We start from the raw sequence: 19,090 nt of genomic DNA on the forward strand, positions 1-19,090 counted from the left end.
AGAAAGAATGTGAGAGAGAGAGAGAGAGAGAGAGCATGAGGGGGGGAGGGTCAGAGGGAGAAGCAGACTCCCCGCCGAGCAGGGAGCCTGACGCGGGACTCGATCCCGGGACTCCAGGATCATGACCTGAGCCGAAGGCAGTCGCTTAACCAACTGAGCCACCCAGGCGCCCTTAAATTAGTAACTTAAAGTTCCCACTCTCACTTGAGGGAAGAATGGGAACTTAATTATTAATTTTCCTGTTATTGGTCTGGAAAAGAAAAAACATGCTCTATTTTCAATGTTTTATAGTATAAGCACTACTGAAATACCACTGTCACAGCATATGAACACTCTAAATGTAGACCTTTGGGTAGAGATTGCTAGCTGTTCATCAAAATCTACCTTTTTTTTTTTTTTAGATTTTATTTATTTATTCGAGATAGAGTGAGAGTGAGAGAGAGAGAGAGCGAGAGAGAAGCAGAGGGAGAAGCAGGCTTCTCACTGACCAGGGAGCCTGATGCAGGACTTGATTCCAGACTCCAGGATTATGACCTGAGCCGAAGGCAAACACTTAACCAACTGAGCCACCCAGGCGCTCCAAAATCCACTTCTTTATCCTCAAAATCACAGCTAAACCATTTCCTAGCTAGGAGAAAGTGATCTGAGCCACTTCCAGGCCTAGCACATGTGCTTCTCCATGTTTTGTCCCTTCTAGTTGACTGTGATGGTGAATCTAAGGTAATTATGGATTCTGTGTTTTAAAGACAGCAGGGCCACAGTCAGTCTGGGTCCCTGGTCATTGTTTTATAAGCAAGAAACAGACTGGTATTATGTTTGCACTATTACATGTATTTTCATCTATTTATTACAGTATGTAACATTTAATATAATACAAAATGGCAGTAATTCACCTGCCCACCTAAAACAAGACCTCCAGTCTTTAAATTTTAAGTATCATGAGATAAAAATAAGTCAACTACAAGCAGCATGAGTCCCACATAAGTTGTTAACTCCTCTAGAAATTAAGGCAAAAACATAATCACACTCCTTTCATAGCTCTGTAAATAAAAGATGGATAGAATCATGTGGAGCCTAATGTTTAAAATTAAAATTAGGTTTTCTGACTACAAAGACCCCCTCACAAATTTCTGGGATCATTTCCTACAGAAGTTGGTAATATGACCTAAAATGTAATCACATTCTCTTACCATCTGTGCCATGAGGACGAGTAATCTGTTGGACTGAAGATGATGAAGCAAATCTGGTAGGAACTTTGCCCAGCTTCTGGGCACTGGGCTCTGGAATTTCAAGTCCATGATCATCCGCATTAATAAAAATCTCAGATGAAAACATGGTTTTTCCTGGACTTTCTGTTGTTATCTGAGTGACTGCATCAGATGACAATTTTCCAGGGAAGGCAGAAAATGGGGTCTTAATCACCTCTGATGGTCTGAACAAAAAAGAAAAAGGACACAGAAGGTAATATCCGTGGCTTATCAAATACTGTAATCTCTTTCCAAAGGTAGATTCAAGGAATATTTTGTGGAGATACATCAACCTCAAATGGTTATTTCAGCAGTACCCTTTGCTATCTTAAATACTTACTATAACGCAATGATACATGAGTTTATTCATTTAAAAATCTACTTTAAATTTCAACTTAGAATACTATTATATAATTTAGCTGAGGAAATGGTACTTTTCAGTTGAAGTAAAAATATAATCATTTTTAAAAAATTACTTAAAGTCTACTATAAATTAAGGGACTGTGCTAAATGCATAGAGTGTACAAAAATAAATAAGAAATAAAGACTTGCCTCAAGAAGTTTATTGTCAGTGGGGGAACCAGAGGTTTTTAAGATTGTAATTATGTACTAAGATTTTAGAGAATTAATATTAAAACAGAATAGAGCAAATAAATGATTTAAAAAAATGAGAGGAGACAAATGTTGTTTATAGAAGAATTCCAGAAAAATATAGGCAGATACCTCCCCATCCAAAGAGATGAACATTAATCTCTCCCTTCTCCCTTGGGTATAGGCTGGACTTATTAATTGGATTCCAAAGAACAGAGTAATAAAAAGGGATAAATAGTAATCTTACAGTGGAGAAACATAACAAACACCATATTATTCAAGTGATGATGGTTCACATCACCAACACTGTCATGTGGATGTCGCATACTCTCTGCTATGATGTGAAGAGATGGGGACTTCCCTTCTATGGTATTTTTTGCCAAAACCCATAATTCCAGTCTAATCATCCAAAAATATCAGCCGAACACAGATTAACCATTATTTCTCAAAACTGTCAAAATCATGAAAAACAAGGAACAAGGAACTGCCATTGACAAAAGAAGACTAAAGAGATATGACAGCTAACTAAAGGGAATGTGATATACATTGGGTCCTGGAACAAAAAACATTGGGGGGTGGAAGTCAGAGATCAAGCTGCAGGGAAGTTATCCATGTTGAGGGGTAGCCTAGCATGGAGTGTCAAAGCCCAAGCAGGGTGAGAGGTTCATCCACACAAAGAGGTAGCCTGAGTGGAGAGTCAGAATCCAAGTGGTGAGTCAGAATCCTGGCTGGGGAGAGGATGGCAAGAGAGATGGGACATTAGTTATACAATGAGAGATTGATCAAATAAATAAATACTTGGGCTTTTAATTTCTAATAGTAGGCCTCTCTGCCTGGGTAGAGAGGAATATATAGAGAAGAAATAAATGTAAAACAAGTGCACGTGTGTGTGTGTGTATGTGTGTGGCTACACAATGCCACCAAGAGGGCTGGGAAAAACCCAATAGAAATGTGTACACCTAGTGCTCAAATCTTGGCTTCTAAATATCTCCTTCCACTAGAAATAACCAGGCTCCTTGGAGAAACAGCCAATTCCAGAGGATGGAAAACTACAAGAGTCTGAAATGTCTTCTTATCCCAGAAAGCAAAGACACGTTCAAAAGATAACAGAGACATGTAAAATGGATACAGAAGACAGCTTGAAGGGACTGCCACTGGCCACCAAATTTTCAGAATGAAAACAAAGTACAATAGTAACATTGAACATAATAAGAAAATATGATTTTTTAAGATGTAAAATATTTGCAAATCTCACATCCAACAAAACCATGTATCCAGAATAAATAAAAACTTTAAATTCAATAGTTAAAAAAAACAGTGCAATTAGAAAATGGCAAAACAACCTGAGGGGCACCTGGGTGGCGCAGTCGGTTAAGCATTTACCTTAGGCTCAGGTCATGATCCCAGAGTCCTGAGATTGAGCCCCACATGAGGCTCCCTGCTCAGTGGAGAGTCTGCTTCTCCCTCTCCCTCAGCCCCTCCCCAGCTCATGCTTTTTCTCTCTCCCTCAAATAAATAAAAATCTTAAAAAAAAATTGGCAAAACAACTTGAACACACACTTCATCAAAGAAAACACACAGATGGCAAATAAGCACATGAAAAAATGTTCATCATCATTAGCTATTTAGGGAAATGCAAATTATAATGGCAATGAATCCCCCTATATACTTGTTAGAACGGCTAAAATAAAAAATGTTGAGAGTACCAATTGTTGAGAAGGATGTAGAGTAACTGGATCCCTCATACTTTGCTAGTAGAAATGTAAAATGATACAACCACTGTGAAAACTAGCTTGGAAGTTTCTTATAAAATATACATATACATACTATATAACACATCAATCACACTCCTGGGCATGTATCCTAGAGCAGAGATTCTCAACCTTGGCATTTCTGACATTTTGAACCAAATTCTTCTTTGTGCGGACTGTCCTCTGTATTCTAGGATATTCATCAGCAGTCCTGATGCCAAGAGAAAATTCTTTCCTAGTTGTGACAATCAAAAGTGTCTTCTAATATTGCCAAATGTCACCTTGGGGCCAAAGTCTCACCTGGTTGAGAATCACTGACTTAGAGAAGTAATTATGTTCATGTAAAAATAAGTACATGAATTTCACAGCATAGTACATATTAGTAATAGTAAAAAATTGGTAACAACCAAAATGTTCTTCTACAGGATAAACTGTGATATATTCATACATTAGAATACTACTTAGCAATAAAAAGAAACAACTATTGATACACATAATAACTTAGATGAATCTCCAGGTCATCAGGCTGAGTAAAAAGAGTTAATTCCAAAGGTTACATGCTATATGATTCTATTTATAGAACATTCTCCAAAAGATGAAATCATACAGTAAAGAAACAGATCACTAGTTTCCAGGGCTTAAAGAAGGCAGGGGACAGGGAGAAGGAGTGTGACTATAAACAGACAGGTACAAGGAATTCCTTTGTGATGACAAAACACTTCTATATTTTGATTATGGTAGTAGTTACACCAATCTATATGATTAAATTTCATAGAATTATACACATATACATTTAAAAAAAACCAACTGCATGCAAAAATTGGTGAAATCTGATGAAAGTCTGTAGTCTAGTTATCTGCATTGTATCGGTATCAATTTCCTGGTTTTGATAATGTACTAAAGTTACGTAAGATATTACCAATGGAGAAGCTGAGTGATGGGAACCTGGGACTCTCTAAACTATTTTTGTAATCTCTTGTGAGTCTATATATTTTTAAAGTAAAAAGTGAAGAAAAAAGTAATAGACCCATGAATAAGAAAGCATGATTCTGTATGAATATAATAAACAAACTAAAAATTTGCAAAGGAATGAGATACTCACATAGTTTCAAAGTACCTCCCACAAAATATGTAATTACAAAGGGAAAAAGAGTAATTTTCAGTGAAGGAACCTAGCAGTCATAACCTTAAGTAATTAATGTCATAATTGTCAGCAGGGGGACAAATGAAAATTGTGCAACATCTGATAACATATGATGAGAATTCAATGTCCCTTCTGTGATATTCCTAACCCAAACCTAATCAGGAGAAACATCAGAGAAACCCAAATTGAAAAACATTCTACAAAGTAAATGATCTGTTATCTTCAAAAGGTCAAGAAAGTCAAGGAAAGACTGAAGAAATATTCCAGACCAAAGAAAATTAGAGTCATGACAACTAAATGCAACATGTGATTTTTGAACTGCCTCCTTTTATTATAAAAATCCTTACTGGAACAACCAGAAAGTCTGAATACTGAATACTGTCTGTAATGGAGCACTGATTTTCCTGATTTTCATGACTTTACTGGGGTTATGTAGGATTATGTTCTTTTTATAGGAAATGATACAGTGATGTATCAGCATGCCATGGGGCAGCATGTCAACAACTTACTCCCAAATGGTTAAGGAAAATAGGAGATATTAACATAATATTCTCAAATGTTGATTAAACAGACAAAAATTCAGTAAAAATGAAGATTTCAACGTAACAGTTGATCAAGTGGACCAAACTGACATATACAGATATTACATTAAGGAAGTGCAGAATGCATACTCCCTCAACTGCACGTTGATCAAAATAAAAATATACTGTAATGTGAAGCAATTCTAAGAAATTTAAATATGTTGAAATCATTTAGAATATAATCTCAATAACCACAATAGAATTAACTAGAAATGAATAATAATTAGAAAGTTCTCATACAATTGGAAATTAAGAAACACATCTCTACATAGCCCATGGAACAACAACAAATTATAACAGAAATGAGAAAATATTTAGAGCAAAGATGGTGATGAGAAAGTACATAAAAATCTGTGTATATCAGAAAAGGCTAAATATTAATGAAAATTAATGAATATGAAAAAAATTAAGTATTTATTCTCAGAAATGTACGAAAAGACCATCAAGTTAAAACCCAAAACAGAAGGGAAAAAATAAACATATAAGCAGAAACCTTAAAAACAGAGAGCGTGGGGCACCTGGGTGGCTCAGTCATTAAGTGTCTGCCTTCGGCTCATGTCATGATCCTAGTGTCCTGGGATCGAGCCCCGCGTTGGGCTCCCTGCTCCGCGGGAAGCCTGCTTTTCCCTCTCCCACTCCCCCTGCTTGTGTTCCCTCTCTCGTTATGTCTCTGTGAAATAAATAAAATCTTTAAAAATAAGCAGAAAACACATACTAGAGGATCAACAAAACCCAAACTGCTTAACACCTAGAAAAAGCAATCAAGTAAAAAAAGAGAAAACAAAAATTACCAATATCAGACATAAAAAAGCTAATATCACTAGAGATTCAGAAATTGAAAGGATAAGAAGATATTATGAAAATAACTCATATCAATAAGTTCTGACAAGTTAGAATAGAAAAAAATTCATTGAAAAACACTTTCAAAGCTGACATGAGAAAAAAAAAAGAAAATCTGCATAGTCATATCCATTAAAGATTGAATCTGTACTAAAAACTCCAGGCCACAATGGCTTCACTGGTAAATTCTGCCAAATATCCAAGAAAGAAAGAATACCAATCTTAAACAAACTCTTTCAGAGCATCCTAATATATTTCTGAGGTCAGCCTAATGCTCATACCAAAATCAGACAAAGATATTACAAGAAAAGAAAATTAGAGGTGAATATCCCCCATGAACATAGATGTAAAAATCCTAAATAAAATATTAGGCAAATTGTGTCTAGCAACAAAGGACAATATAGAAATTAAGGATGACTAGGGTAATTTCTACAATATGTACTGTAATAAAGTCTGACTCCATTTTTGATGTTTCACTAATGACTTCTTTTTAAGCATCTCCTTTGGCCCTACATCTGGACAGGCTGGTAAGAAAGTCTGAATGTGAATACCTCCTTCATTGGCACCAACAGAAAATTTAAACCTCCCACACATAAAACCCTTTTCCTAGTTCTACTTCCTGGTCACTATAAGCCCAATCTACTCACTCTGCTTTGCCAAAGCTGGCCTGCACCTGTTTGTGTTCACCCAGCTCACCCCAGAAGTCCCTGTGTGAGTAATAAACTTCCTCTCAAATTCTCATGGTATGAGAAATGTCATAAGCCAACATATCTGAACCAAATTTTGGGTGGGGATCATCCCATTTCTTCATTAAAGAATAAAGATGTATATAAAAAGCCAATAAGGAGAATAAGGCAGAATAATAAAAGATGCATGATTAATAAAAAAAAAGATGGCAGGAAAGAAGGGACAAAATCCAGATGACACAAACAGAAAGCAAAATGTGATATGGTAGATTTAAATCAAATAATACCTATCTAACACAAATTCTTTCAGATAATGATGAAAGAGTGAATATTTCCAGTTCTTTTTTGAAGCCACCATAATTCATAATTACCAATATCAGACATAAAAAAGCTAATATCACTAGAGATTCAGAAATTGAAAGGATAAGAAGATATTATGAAAATAACTCATGTCAACAAGTTCTCACAAGTTAGAATAGAAAAAAATTCATTGAAAAACACTTTCAAAGCTGACATGAGAAAAAAAGAAAATCTGCATAGTCATATCCATTAAAGACTGAATCTGTACTAAAAACTCCAGGCCACAATGGATATAAGGACACTTCAAAAAGATTATAGATCAATATTAGCAAACTATATTCAGTAATAAATATAAAAAAAGGACAATATATCATAAGCAAGTGGAGTTTATCCCAATAATGCAAGATAAGTTTAACATATCTAACAAATGTAATTCACCACAATGATTTAAAAAAAAAGTGAGAAAATACATATGATTACCTCAATAAAGCACGAAAAGCATTTGGCAAAATTCAATACCCACTCATGATAAAAACTCACAGCAGGCACTAAAAGAGGACATCTTTAATCTGATAAAGGGCATCTATTAGGGGTGCTTAGGTGGCAGCAGTGATCTCTGGGTGGTGAGATGGAGCCCTGCCTTGGGCTCTGCACTCTGCTTAGGACTCTCTCTCTCTTTTCCTCTGCCCCTCCCCCACTGTCTCTCTCAAATAAATCCTCAAAAAAAAAAATTTACAGGTACTATCTCACGTGATGAAAAACAAAATCTACTCCCCCACCCTCCCAAAACAGAGAATAAGGCAAGATGTCTGCTCTTACTACTTCTACTTGATATTATATTGAATGTCCTAGCCAGTGCATTAGGTAAGAAAAAGAAATGAAGCCATGAAGATTAGAAAGGAAGAAGTAAAACTGCTCTGCTTGTTCCCTGACAACAGGATTGTCTATGAAGAATAAATAACATACTTGCAGATGTCATTAAATTTAAACAAGACACTCCCTAAATCTTAGGGGAGTTACTGAACATAAAATAGAGGACAGCAGGTATGCCTCAACTTAACCACTGGAAGTATTAGCTTACCTAAATTCTCTGTGGCCATAGTAACCATTGCCCTAAATTAGCCCATAGGAAGCTCTGATCCAATAAGTAAGAAATTAAAATAAAAATTAAAACTTGTTGACATATATAAATTGGCTTGACAACAGTATTTCTACATACAAGCAACAAATAACTAGAAAATACAAATTTTGAAATACCATATAAAACAGTATCAAAACACACAAAATATTTAGGAATAAACCTAACAAAAGATGTGCAAAGCCTACACTGAAAATTACTTATTACTGAGAGACATTAATATGCAGAAAAAATGTTCATGAATGGGAAGACTCAATATTATTAAGATATCAATCATTCACAAAATGATCTATAGAGTCAGTGTAATACTAAACAAAATCACAAGAAGCTTTAATAGAGAAATTAGGAAGCTTATTCTAAAATTTAGAATAAATAATAAATAAATAAAAACTTCTTTAAATGAGCCACCCAGTCATTAAGTGTCTGCCTTCGGCTCACGTCATGATCCTGGGGTCCTGGGATCAAGCCCCACATCGGGCTCCCTGCTCAGCGGGAAGCCTGCTTCTCCCTCTGCCTCTCCCTCTCCCTGTGTCCCCTTTCTCACTGTGTCTCTCTGTCAAAAAAAAATAAATAAAATCTTTAAAAAAAAATGAAACTTAAAAAGAATAAAAATAAAATTTATATTGAAATGCAAAGGACTTAAAATAGCAAAAGTAATGTTGAAAATAAAAAACAAGGTTGGAGGACATAACCTGATTTCAAGACTTACTATCAAGCTACAGTAATCAGGAAATCATGGTTAAAAACAAAAAAAAGACACCATGGTATTAGTATGAAAATAGATAAACAGATTAAAGGAACAGAGTAAAATTATTTTTACCCACACATATGACACCAACTGATTTCTGACAAAGACTAAATTCAAAACGGAAATAATCAAAATTTCAAAAAATGGTGCTGGAATATCTAAGAAAATGATTCTCAATTACATAAATTACAGAAGGAAAACTTTCCTCTTCCAAAAGAGGAGGTTTGGTCCCCTCTTGTACTAAGCCACCTGCAACTGACACAAAGTAGTCACAGGCAGTATAGAAGAGAGGACTAAGTTAAGCTCCTGCTTTCTATCCTGAGAGTCAGGAAAGGGGAGCTCAAGGAGAAACTGTGAAGAGAAAAGCAACTCCTTAACATATATTTATAAACTCCTGGGCCTATCCCTGAGCCATTTGTGTGTGTAGATCTGAACCTAAACAGCATACCTACACTTTGAGCACAGATATATGAGACAGACTACTACCAAATCTCAGACTGGCCACTGGTATACACACATGCAGGTCAGATCTGAACAGCAGTGCAAAAGCTCTGAAAACTGAACTCACATGGAACTATAACCCACAGAAGGTGGGTTAGAATTTGTAATATGAATGTGAATGGGTTGATTGCCTGGTAAAACAAAAATATCAAAATTTTCTATAGGATTTAAATGAGACTAGTTATCTCATAATATTATGAAATACAAACCAAAATTACTCAGCATATGAAGAACCAGAAATTCTCAATTCACTTGGGAAAAGAGAATCAATAGACACCAATGCTGGGATGAAAGAAATGTTGGAATTATCTGACAAAAACTTTAAGGAAGCTATTATAAAATCCTCCAACAAGTTAGGGTGGGTACCTTTGAAACAAATGGAAAGACAAAGTCTCAGCAAAGAAACAGAAGATATAGAGAAGAAACGGCAGAAATTTTAAAACTAAAAAATGATATAACTGAAATAAAATACTCACTGGATGAGCTCAATATAAGAATGGAAATGTTGGAGGAAAGACTTAGTGAACTCCAAGACAGATCAATAGAAATTATTCAAGTTGAACAACAGAGGGAAAAAAAGATAGAAAAAAAAAAAGAACAGAACTTCAGGGACTTATAATATCAAAAGGTCTAACATTTGTGTGTCAGAGATGTAGAAAGAGAAGAGAAAGTATGTGGTAAGAAAAAATATTTGAAGAAATAAGGGCTAAAACTCCCTATATATGATGAAAAATATAAACCCTTAGAAGCTCAGCAAACATCAAACACGATGCACTAAAGAAATCCATGCCTAGATACATCATAACCAATTGACTCAAAGCAAAACAAAAGAAAAGTAAAAGCAACCTGGGAAAAATGACACATTGCTTCTACCTTATAGGGTAATAATGATTCCAAAACTGTAGATTTCTCATCAGAAACCATGGAATTTAGAAGGAAGCAGACTGTTTTTAAAATACTGAAAGAAAAGGACTGTCAACCTAATTGCATGAGCCATAAAATAATGAGTAAACTTGGACTTCACTGAAATTAAAAAACCTTGTTGTGTGAAAGACCCAATGAGCAGATGAAAAGATAAGTCACATACTACAAGAAGATATTTGCCAATAACATATCCAGCAAAGATCTGATATCCAAAACTCTCAGAACTCAACAGTAAGAAAATAAAACGCTATTAAAAAATCATTTCACCAAAGAGGATGGTAAAAAATCACATGAAATGAAGAAAACCCCTTAGGGAAATACAACTGAAAACCATGTTGAACTATCACTGTACACCTATAAAAATGGCTAAAATATATGGACAATACCACAGGCTGGCAAAGATGTAGAGTAACTGGAACAAATATCATTGTTAGTGGGAATGCAAAGATAAAGCAGTTCTTGCAAGGTTAAACACACACATACACCACATGACTCAGCAATCCCACTCCTGAGGATTTACCCTACAGAAACAAGAAAGTGGCACACAAATGTTTATAGCTCTAACTGTAATCACCCCAAAGTGTAATCACTCCAAAAAATGAATGCATGGATAAACAAACTATAGTAATCTGTACAAGAGAATTGCAATATAAAGGAATAATAAAAGATTATTGCTTTTAATAAAGCAATAAAAAGTAAAAAATCTGCTTCACAAAAACGAAGGATGACTCTTTCACCACGACTAAGTGGGATTTATTCCTGGGCTACAAGGTTGGTTCGACATCTGCAAATCAATCAGTGTGATACAATACATTAATAAAAGAAAGAACAAGAACCATATGATCCTCTCAATAGATGCAGAAAAAGCATTTGACAAAGTACAGCATCCTTTCCTGATCAAAACTCTTCACAGTGTAGGGGTAGAGGGTACATACCTCAATATCATAAAAGCCGTCTATGAAAAATCCATAGCGAATATCATACTCAATGGGGAAAAACTGAGAGCTTTCCCCCTAAGGTCAGGAACATGGCAGAGATGTCCACTATCACCACTGCTGTTCAACATAGTACTAGAAGTCCTAGCCACAGCAATCAGACAATAAAAGGAACTAAAAGGCAACCGAATCAGCAAAGAGGAAGTGAAACTCTCATTTTTTGCAGATGATATGATATTTTATGTGGAAAACTCAAAAGACTCCACCCCAAAACTGCTAGAACTCATACAGGAATGAGTGACAGGATATAAAATCAATACACAGAAATCAGTGGCATTCCTATACACCAACAACAAGATAGAAGAATGAGAAATTAAGGAGTCGATCCCATTTACAACTGCACCCAAAACCATAAGATACCTAGGAATAAATCTAACCAAAGAGGCAAAGAATCTGTACTCAGAAAACTATAGAATACTCATGAAAGAAATGGAGGAAGACACAAAGAAATGGAAAAACGTTCCATGCTCATGGATTGGAAGAACAAATATTGTGAAAATGTCGATGCTACCTAGAGCAATCTAAACATTTAATGCAATCCCTATCAAAATACCATCAACTTTTTTCAAAGAACAAATAGTCCTAAAATTTGTATGGAACCCGAAAAGACCCCGAATAGCCAGAGGAATTTTGAAAAAGAAAAGCAAAGCTGGCGGCATCACAACTCCGGACTTCAAGCTCTATTACAAAGCTGTCATCATCAAGACAGTATGGTACTGGCACAAACACAGACACATAGATCAATGGAACAGAATAGAGAGCCCAGAAATGGACCCTCAACTATATGGTCAACGAATCTTCGACAAAGCAGGAAAGAATGTCCAATGGAAGAAAGACAGTCTCCTCAACAAATGTAGTCGGGAGAACTGGACAGCCACATGCAGAAGAATGAAACTGGACCATTTCCTTACACCACAAACACAAACAGACTCAAAATGGATGAAAGACCTAAATGTGAGACAGAGTTCATCAAAATCCTTGAGAAGAACACAGGTAGCAACCTCTTTGACCTCAGCTGCAGCAACTTCTTCTAGAAACATCGCTGAAGGCAAGGGAAGCAAGGGAAAAAAAATGAACTACTCAGACTTCATCAAGATAAAAAGCTTTTGCACAGCAAAGGAAACAGTCCACAAAACCAAAAGACAACCCATCGAATGGGAGAAGATATTTGCAAATGACGTATCAGATAAAGGGCTAGTACCCAAAATCTCTAAAGAACTTATCAAACTCAACACCCAAAGAATAATCCAGTCAATAAATGGGCAGAAGACATGAACAGACATTTTTCCAAAGACATACAAATGGCCAACAGACGCATGAAAAAGTGCTCAACATCACTCAGCATCAGGGAAATACAAATCAAAACCTCAATGAGATACCACCTCACACCAGTCAGAATGGCTAAAATTAACAAGTCAGGAAACGACAGATGTTGGCGGGGATGCAGAGAAAGGGGAACCCTCCTACACTGTTGGTGGGAATGCAAGCTGGTGCAGCCACTCTGGAAAATTATATGGAGGTTCCTCAAAAAGTTGAAAACAGAACTACCCTATGACCCAGCAACTGCTCTACTGGGTATTTACCCCAAAGATACAAATGTAGTGATTGGAAGGGGCACATGCACCCCAATGTTTATAGCAGCAATGTCCACAATAGCCAAACTACGGAAAGAGCCTAGATGTCCATCAACAGATGAACGGAAAAAGAAAATGTGATACACACACACACACACACAAATGGAACAGTATGCAGCCATCAAAGAAACGAAATCTTGCCATTTGCAATGACGTGGATGGAACTAGACAGTATTATACTAAGCAAAATAAGTCAATCAGAGAAAGACAAGTATCATATGATCTCACTGATATGAGGAATTTGAGAAACAAGACAGAGGATCATAGGGGAAGGGATGGAAAAATGAAACAAGATGAAGCCAGAAGGGAGACAAACCATAAGAGACTCTTAATCTCAGGAAACAAACTGAGGGTTGTTGGAGTGGAGGGGGGTGGGAGGGATGAGGTGGCTGGATGATGGACATCGGCGAGGGTATGTGTTATGGTGAGCGCTGTGAACTGTGTAAGACTGATGAATCACGGACCTGTACCCCTGAAACAAATAATACATTATATGTTAATAAAAAAAATAAAAAAATAAAAGCCAAAAAAAGAGGGATGGATCTTTTTTTTTTTTTTAAGATTTTATTTATTTATTTGAGAGAGAGAGAATGAGAGATAGAGAGCACGAGAGGGAAGAGGGTCAGAGGGAGAAGCAGACTCCCTGCTGAGCAGGGAGCCCGATGCGGGACTCGATCCCGGGACTCCAGGATCATGACCTGAGCCGAAGGCAGTCGCTTAACCAACTGAGCCACCCAGACGCCCAAAAGAGGGATGGATCTTAAATGTGCTTTACAAAGTAAAAGAAACTAAACCTAAAGGCTGTTACACATTTTATTATTTCATTTATATGACATTCTAGAAAGGCAAAATTAGAGGAAAGAACAAACCAGGAATTACCAGGTGTCAAGGGAGGGATCTGTCTACAAAGAGAAAGCATGCAGAAATTTTGGGATTGATGGAAATACATTGTATGGAACTGTGATGGTGAATTTATCATAAATGGTAGAGTTGTACACCACGTAAGTTTTACACTATGCATATTTTTTAAAAAAATGAACCACAATGTAAGGACAAAGATGGAATGCAGGATATGACAAATAAAAATAACTGTATTATAAATGAATCACACTGAAGGGTATAGAAAAAAAGAAGAAAAAAACGAAGAAATGTCAGCAGTGTGTTGACTAGATACTGTAATGTTAAATTCAAGAGAAAAGCATATATAAACATTGAACTCAAGTTAGAGAATTCTGAAACTATCTAATTTATATACTAAGGTAAATATACTGTAGATAATGAGAGCCAGGTTTATCATCACTAAGGAAATAAGTTAAAAATAAGGGTAAGAGGCTTGAATCAACCCTGTGGTTCTAGATCAGCTGAAGGTATCAATACTGACTAGTGGTTTAAAAAATACTTACATATACAGATATACACAAACACATACACACACACTGATAGAGATGGCAGTAAGTAGAAAAGTAGGCATATGCATGAATTAATATACATACATATAATTCTTAGCTTGGTTAACTGCTAGAAGCAGTGACATTCTAGTAACAATGCGCTAACCTGGTGTTATACCTCCACTGGTCAAAGTATGGTACTGAAGTCCCTCATTATTATTGTTTTGTTTTCTATTTCTCCTTTCTGATATGTTTAGTAATTATTTAATACACTTAAATGCTCCAATGTTGGGTGTGCATATATTTACAACTGTTATATCATCTTGATGAACTGTCCCCTTTATTATTATACAATGGCCTTCCTTGTCTCTTGTTACTGCTTTTGGCTTAATGTCTATTTTGTCTGATATAAGTATAAATACAGCTACTCCTGCTCTCTCTTGGTTACCATCCACATGGAGTATCGTTTTCCATTTCTTCACTTTAAACTTGTGTGTCTTTAAGCTAATGAGTCTCTTGTAGGCACCATATAGTTGTGTGGGTTTTTTTATTCATCCAGTCATTCTATGTCTTTTAATTGGAGAATTCAATCCATTCATATTTAGAGTAATTATAGGTAAGGACTTACTAATGCCATCTCATTTGTTTTCTGGCTGTTTTGTAGTTTCCTTGTTTCTTTCTTCCACTCTTGTTGCCTTCTTTTGTGAACTGTTGATTTCCATAAGATTATGTTCTGATTCCCTTCTATTTTTCATGAATCTACTATGTTTTTGCCTTGTAGTTACCATGAGGCTTATATAAAACTTCTTATAGCTATAACAACCTATTTTATATAGTAACAACTTTGATCACATACAAAAACACTACCATTTTACTCCCTGCACGTTTATGTTTTTAAATGCCCTAAATTCAACAATGGACAGATCTTCTAGGCAGGAAAATCAACATGGAAATGTTGGACTTGAACTATAATTTAGACCAAATGGACTTTAACAGACATATAGAATATTCCATCCAACAGTTCCTGAACACACATTCTTATTAAGCACACACAGAACATTTTGCAGGATAGGTCATATGATAGGCCACAAAACAAGTCTTAGCAGATTTAAGAGGACTGAAATCATACCTAGTACCTTTCCCAACCAAATATGAAACAGAAATCAATACCAGTAGGAAAGCAGGAAATTTTAAAATATGTGGAAATTAAACAACATAGTCCTGAACAACCAATATGTTAAAGAAAAAAAAAATCAAAAGAGAAAGCAAAAAAAAAATCTTGAAACAAATGAAAATGGATACACAACATACAAAAATCAATGGGATGAAGCAAAAGCAGTTCAAAGAGGGAAATTTATGGTGATGAATGATTATATTAAGAAAAAAGAAAGGTCTTGAGGTGCCTGGTTGGCTCAGTCAGTTAAGCGTCTGACTCAGGTCATGGTCATGATCTCAGGGTTGTGAGATGGAGCCCCATGTCAGGCTCCATGCCGGGCCTGGAGACTGCTTAAGGTTGTCTCTCCCCCCTTCCCTCTGCCCCTCCCTCCTGTTCATGTACACACACTCTCTCTCTCAAAAAGAAATAAAAGAATAGAAAAGAAAAGGAGAGAAGACATTACAGCTGATACCAGAGAAATACACAGAATCATGAGACTATTATGAACAATCATATGCCAACAAATTGGAGAACCTAGGAGAAAAAAGGATAAATTCTTAGAAACATACAACTTCCCAAGACTGAATCATGAAGAAATAGAAAACATGAACAGATCAATAATGAGTAAGGAGATTGAATAGTAATCAAAATCCTCCAAACAAACAAAAAGTCCAGGACCAGAAGGTTTTACTGGTGAATTCTACCAAACATTTAAAGAAGAAATAACACCAATCTTCATGAAACTCAACCAAAAATTGAAGAGGAAGGAACACTTTCAAATTCATTTTACAAGGTGAGCATTACCCTGATCCAAAACCAGATAAGGACATTTCTAGAAAACTGCAAACCACTATCCCTGAATACAGACACAAAAATCCCCAACAAAATATGAGCAAATCAAATTCAACAGTACATTTAAAGAATCCTACACTATGATCAGTTCAGATTTATCCCTGGCAGGCAAGGACAGTTCAACATATGCAAATCAACAAATGTGATATACAACATTAAAAAGTGAAAGATAAAAATCAAGAAAAAGCATTCAACAAAACACAACATTCATTCATGATAAATAAAAACTATCAACAAATTGGGTACCTCAACATAATAAACATCATGTATGACAAACCCTCAGCTTCTATCATCCTCAGTGGTGATTGGTTAAAAGGTTTCCCTTTAATATCAAGAAGATAAAAGTGTCCACTCTCACCATTCTTATTTAACATAGTATTGGAAGTCCTAGCCAGAGCAACCAGGAAAGAAAAAGAAGTAAAAGGCATCCAAATCAGAGAAGAAATAACACTGTCTTTGTTTACAAATGATATAATCTTATATATGGAAAATCTTAAATACTTCACCAATGATTAGTGTTTCTATACACTAGCCCGCACCGGGCTCTTTGGTCAGCAGAGAGTCTGCTTCTCCCTCTCCCTGCCGCTCTGCCTAACTGTGCTCTCTCTCTGTCTCTCTGTCAAGTAAATAAATAAAATCTTTTAAAAAAATAAAAAATAAAAACATACAGCTGTTATCAACAGAGTTTAAAGAACTAAGCCTAGATGACTTTAATGGGAAATATTTGCTTAAAAAAAAGTCATTTAGTTTTAGAGTGTTTCTATACACTAATGACAAGATATCTGAAAAAAAAATTAGAAAACAATGCAAATTTACACTAGTATCAAAAGCAATAAAACACCTAGGAACAAATGTAATCAAGGACATGAAAGATTTATACCCTGACAACTACAAGACTTTGATGACAGAAATTGAGGAAGACACAAAAAAATGGAAAGATGTCCTATGTTCACCAGAAGAATTAATATTGTTAAAAAGTCCACATTACCCAAAGCCACCTACAGAGTCAATGCAATCCCCATCAACACTCGCTGGCATTTTTCACACAAAGAGAAAAAAAATTCTTAAATTTGTATGGAGCCATAAAAGACCCCAAACAGGCAAAGAAATTCTGAGTAAAAACAAACTGGAGGCATCACACTTCCAGATTTTAAACCACACTACAAAGTTACAGTGATCAGAAGAGCATGGTACTAGCATTAAAATAGAAACAGACAAATGAACCGAATAGAGAGCACAGAAATATTTCCCTGCACATACAGTCAACTAATATTTGACAAGGGATCCAAGAATACTCAATGAGGAAAAGATAAGCCTCTTTAATAAATGGTCCTGTAAAAACTGAATAACCAAGTGCAGAAAAACGAAATTGGACCCCTATCTTATACCATTCACAAAAGTTAACTTGAAATGGGTTGAGTTAAACATAAAACCTGAAAATTCCTAGAGAAAAACATATGGGAAAAACTCCTTGACACTGATCTTGGCAATGACTTTTTTTAATGTGACACCAAAGGCACAAGCAACAAAAATAAAACTCAATAGGTGGGACTGTATCAACCAAAAATCTTCTGTACATCAAAAGAGACAATCAACAAAATAAAAAGGCAACCTACAGAATGGGAGAAAATATTTGCAAACCACAGATCTGATAAGGGATTAATATCCAAAATATATAAAGAACTCTTAGAACTCAGTAACAAAGAACAAACAAGCTGACATCCCCAAAATGAAGCCAATTAAACAATGGGCTGAAGACATGAACAGACATTTTTCCAAAGACCACCTATGGATGGCCAACAGACACATGAAAAGATGCTCAATGTCACTGATTATCAGGGAAATGCAAGCCAAAACTACAATGAGAGATCACCTCACACCTGTCAGAATGGCTAAAGTGAACAACACAAGAAACAACAGATGTTGTTGAGGATGTGGAGAAAGGGGAACCCTCTTACACTGTTGGCGAGAATGCAAACTGGTGCAGCCACTGTGGAAAATCATACGAAGGTTCCTCAAAAAGTGAAAAATAGAACTACCCTACCATCCAGCAATTGTATTACTGGGTATTTACCCCCCAAAATAAAAACACTAAGTCGAAGGGATACATGCACCCTGATGTTTATAGCAGCATTATCTACAATAGCCAAATTAGGGAAACAGCCCAATTGTCCAACAATTGATGAATGGATAAAGAACATGTGGTACACATACACACAATAGAATATTACTCAGCCATAAAAAGAATGAAATCTTGACATTTGCAACAACATGGATGGAACTAGAGAGTATTATACATAAGTTAGTCATAGAAAGACAAATACCAGTTGATCTCACTCATATGTGGAATTTAAGAAACAAAACAAATGAGCAAAGGGGGGAAAAAAGAGACGGAAACCAAGAAACAGACTTTTAACTATAGAGAACTGATGGTTGCCAGGTGGGTGGAGGTAATGGGTTGGGTAGGTTAGGGAAATTGGGAAGTGCACTTGTTGTGATGAGCACCAGGTGTTGTACGGAGGTGCTGAATCACTATTTTGTATAACTGAAACTGATATCGCACTGTATGTAAACTAACTGGAATTCAAATAAAAACTTAAAAAATAAAACTGGG

At 35.8% G+C, this 19,090-nt stretch overlaps 1 protein-coding gene across 4 annotated transcripts in view; it reads right to left on the reverse strand.

Annotated features, from left to right (window-relative positions):
- Window positions 1–19,090, reverse strand: part of ALMS1 (ALMS1 centrosome and basal body associated protein) — a 204,113-nt gene that overhangs the window by 75,974 nt on the left and 109,049 nt on the right. For all 4 annotated transcript variants that reach the window (XM_027620974.2, XM_027620976.2, XM_027620978.2 and 1 more), the window contains one exon: window positions 1,191–1,432. In XM_027620974.2, coding sequence (XP_027476775.1) covers window positions 1,191–1,432 — 242 coding nt within the window. The remainder of the gene's footprint in view (window positions 1–1,190; window positions 1,433–19,090) is intronic.

This window comes from Zalophus californianus, chromosome 8 (assembly GCF_009762305.2).
Source record: "Zalophus californianus isolate mZalCal1 chromosome 8, mZalCal1.pri.v2, whole genome shotgun sequence".
NCBI classification, from domain to species: domain Eukaryota; kingdom Metazoa; phylum Chordata; class Mammalia; order Carnivora; family Otariidae; genus Zalophus; species Zalophus californianus.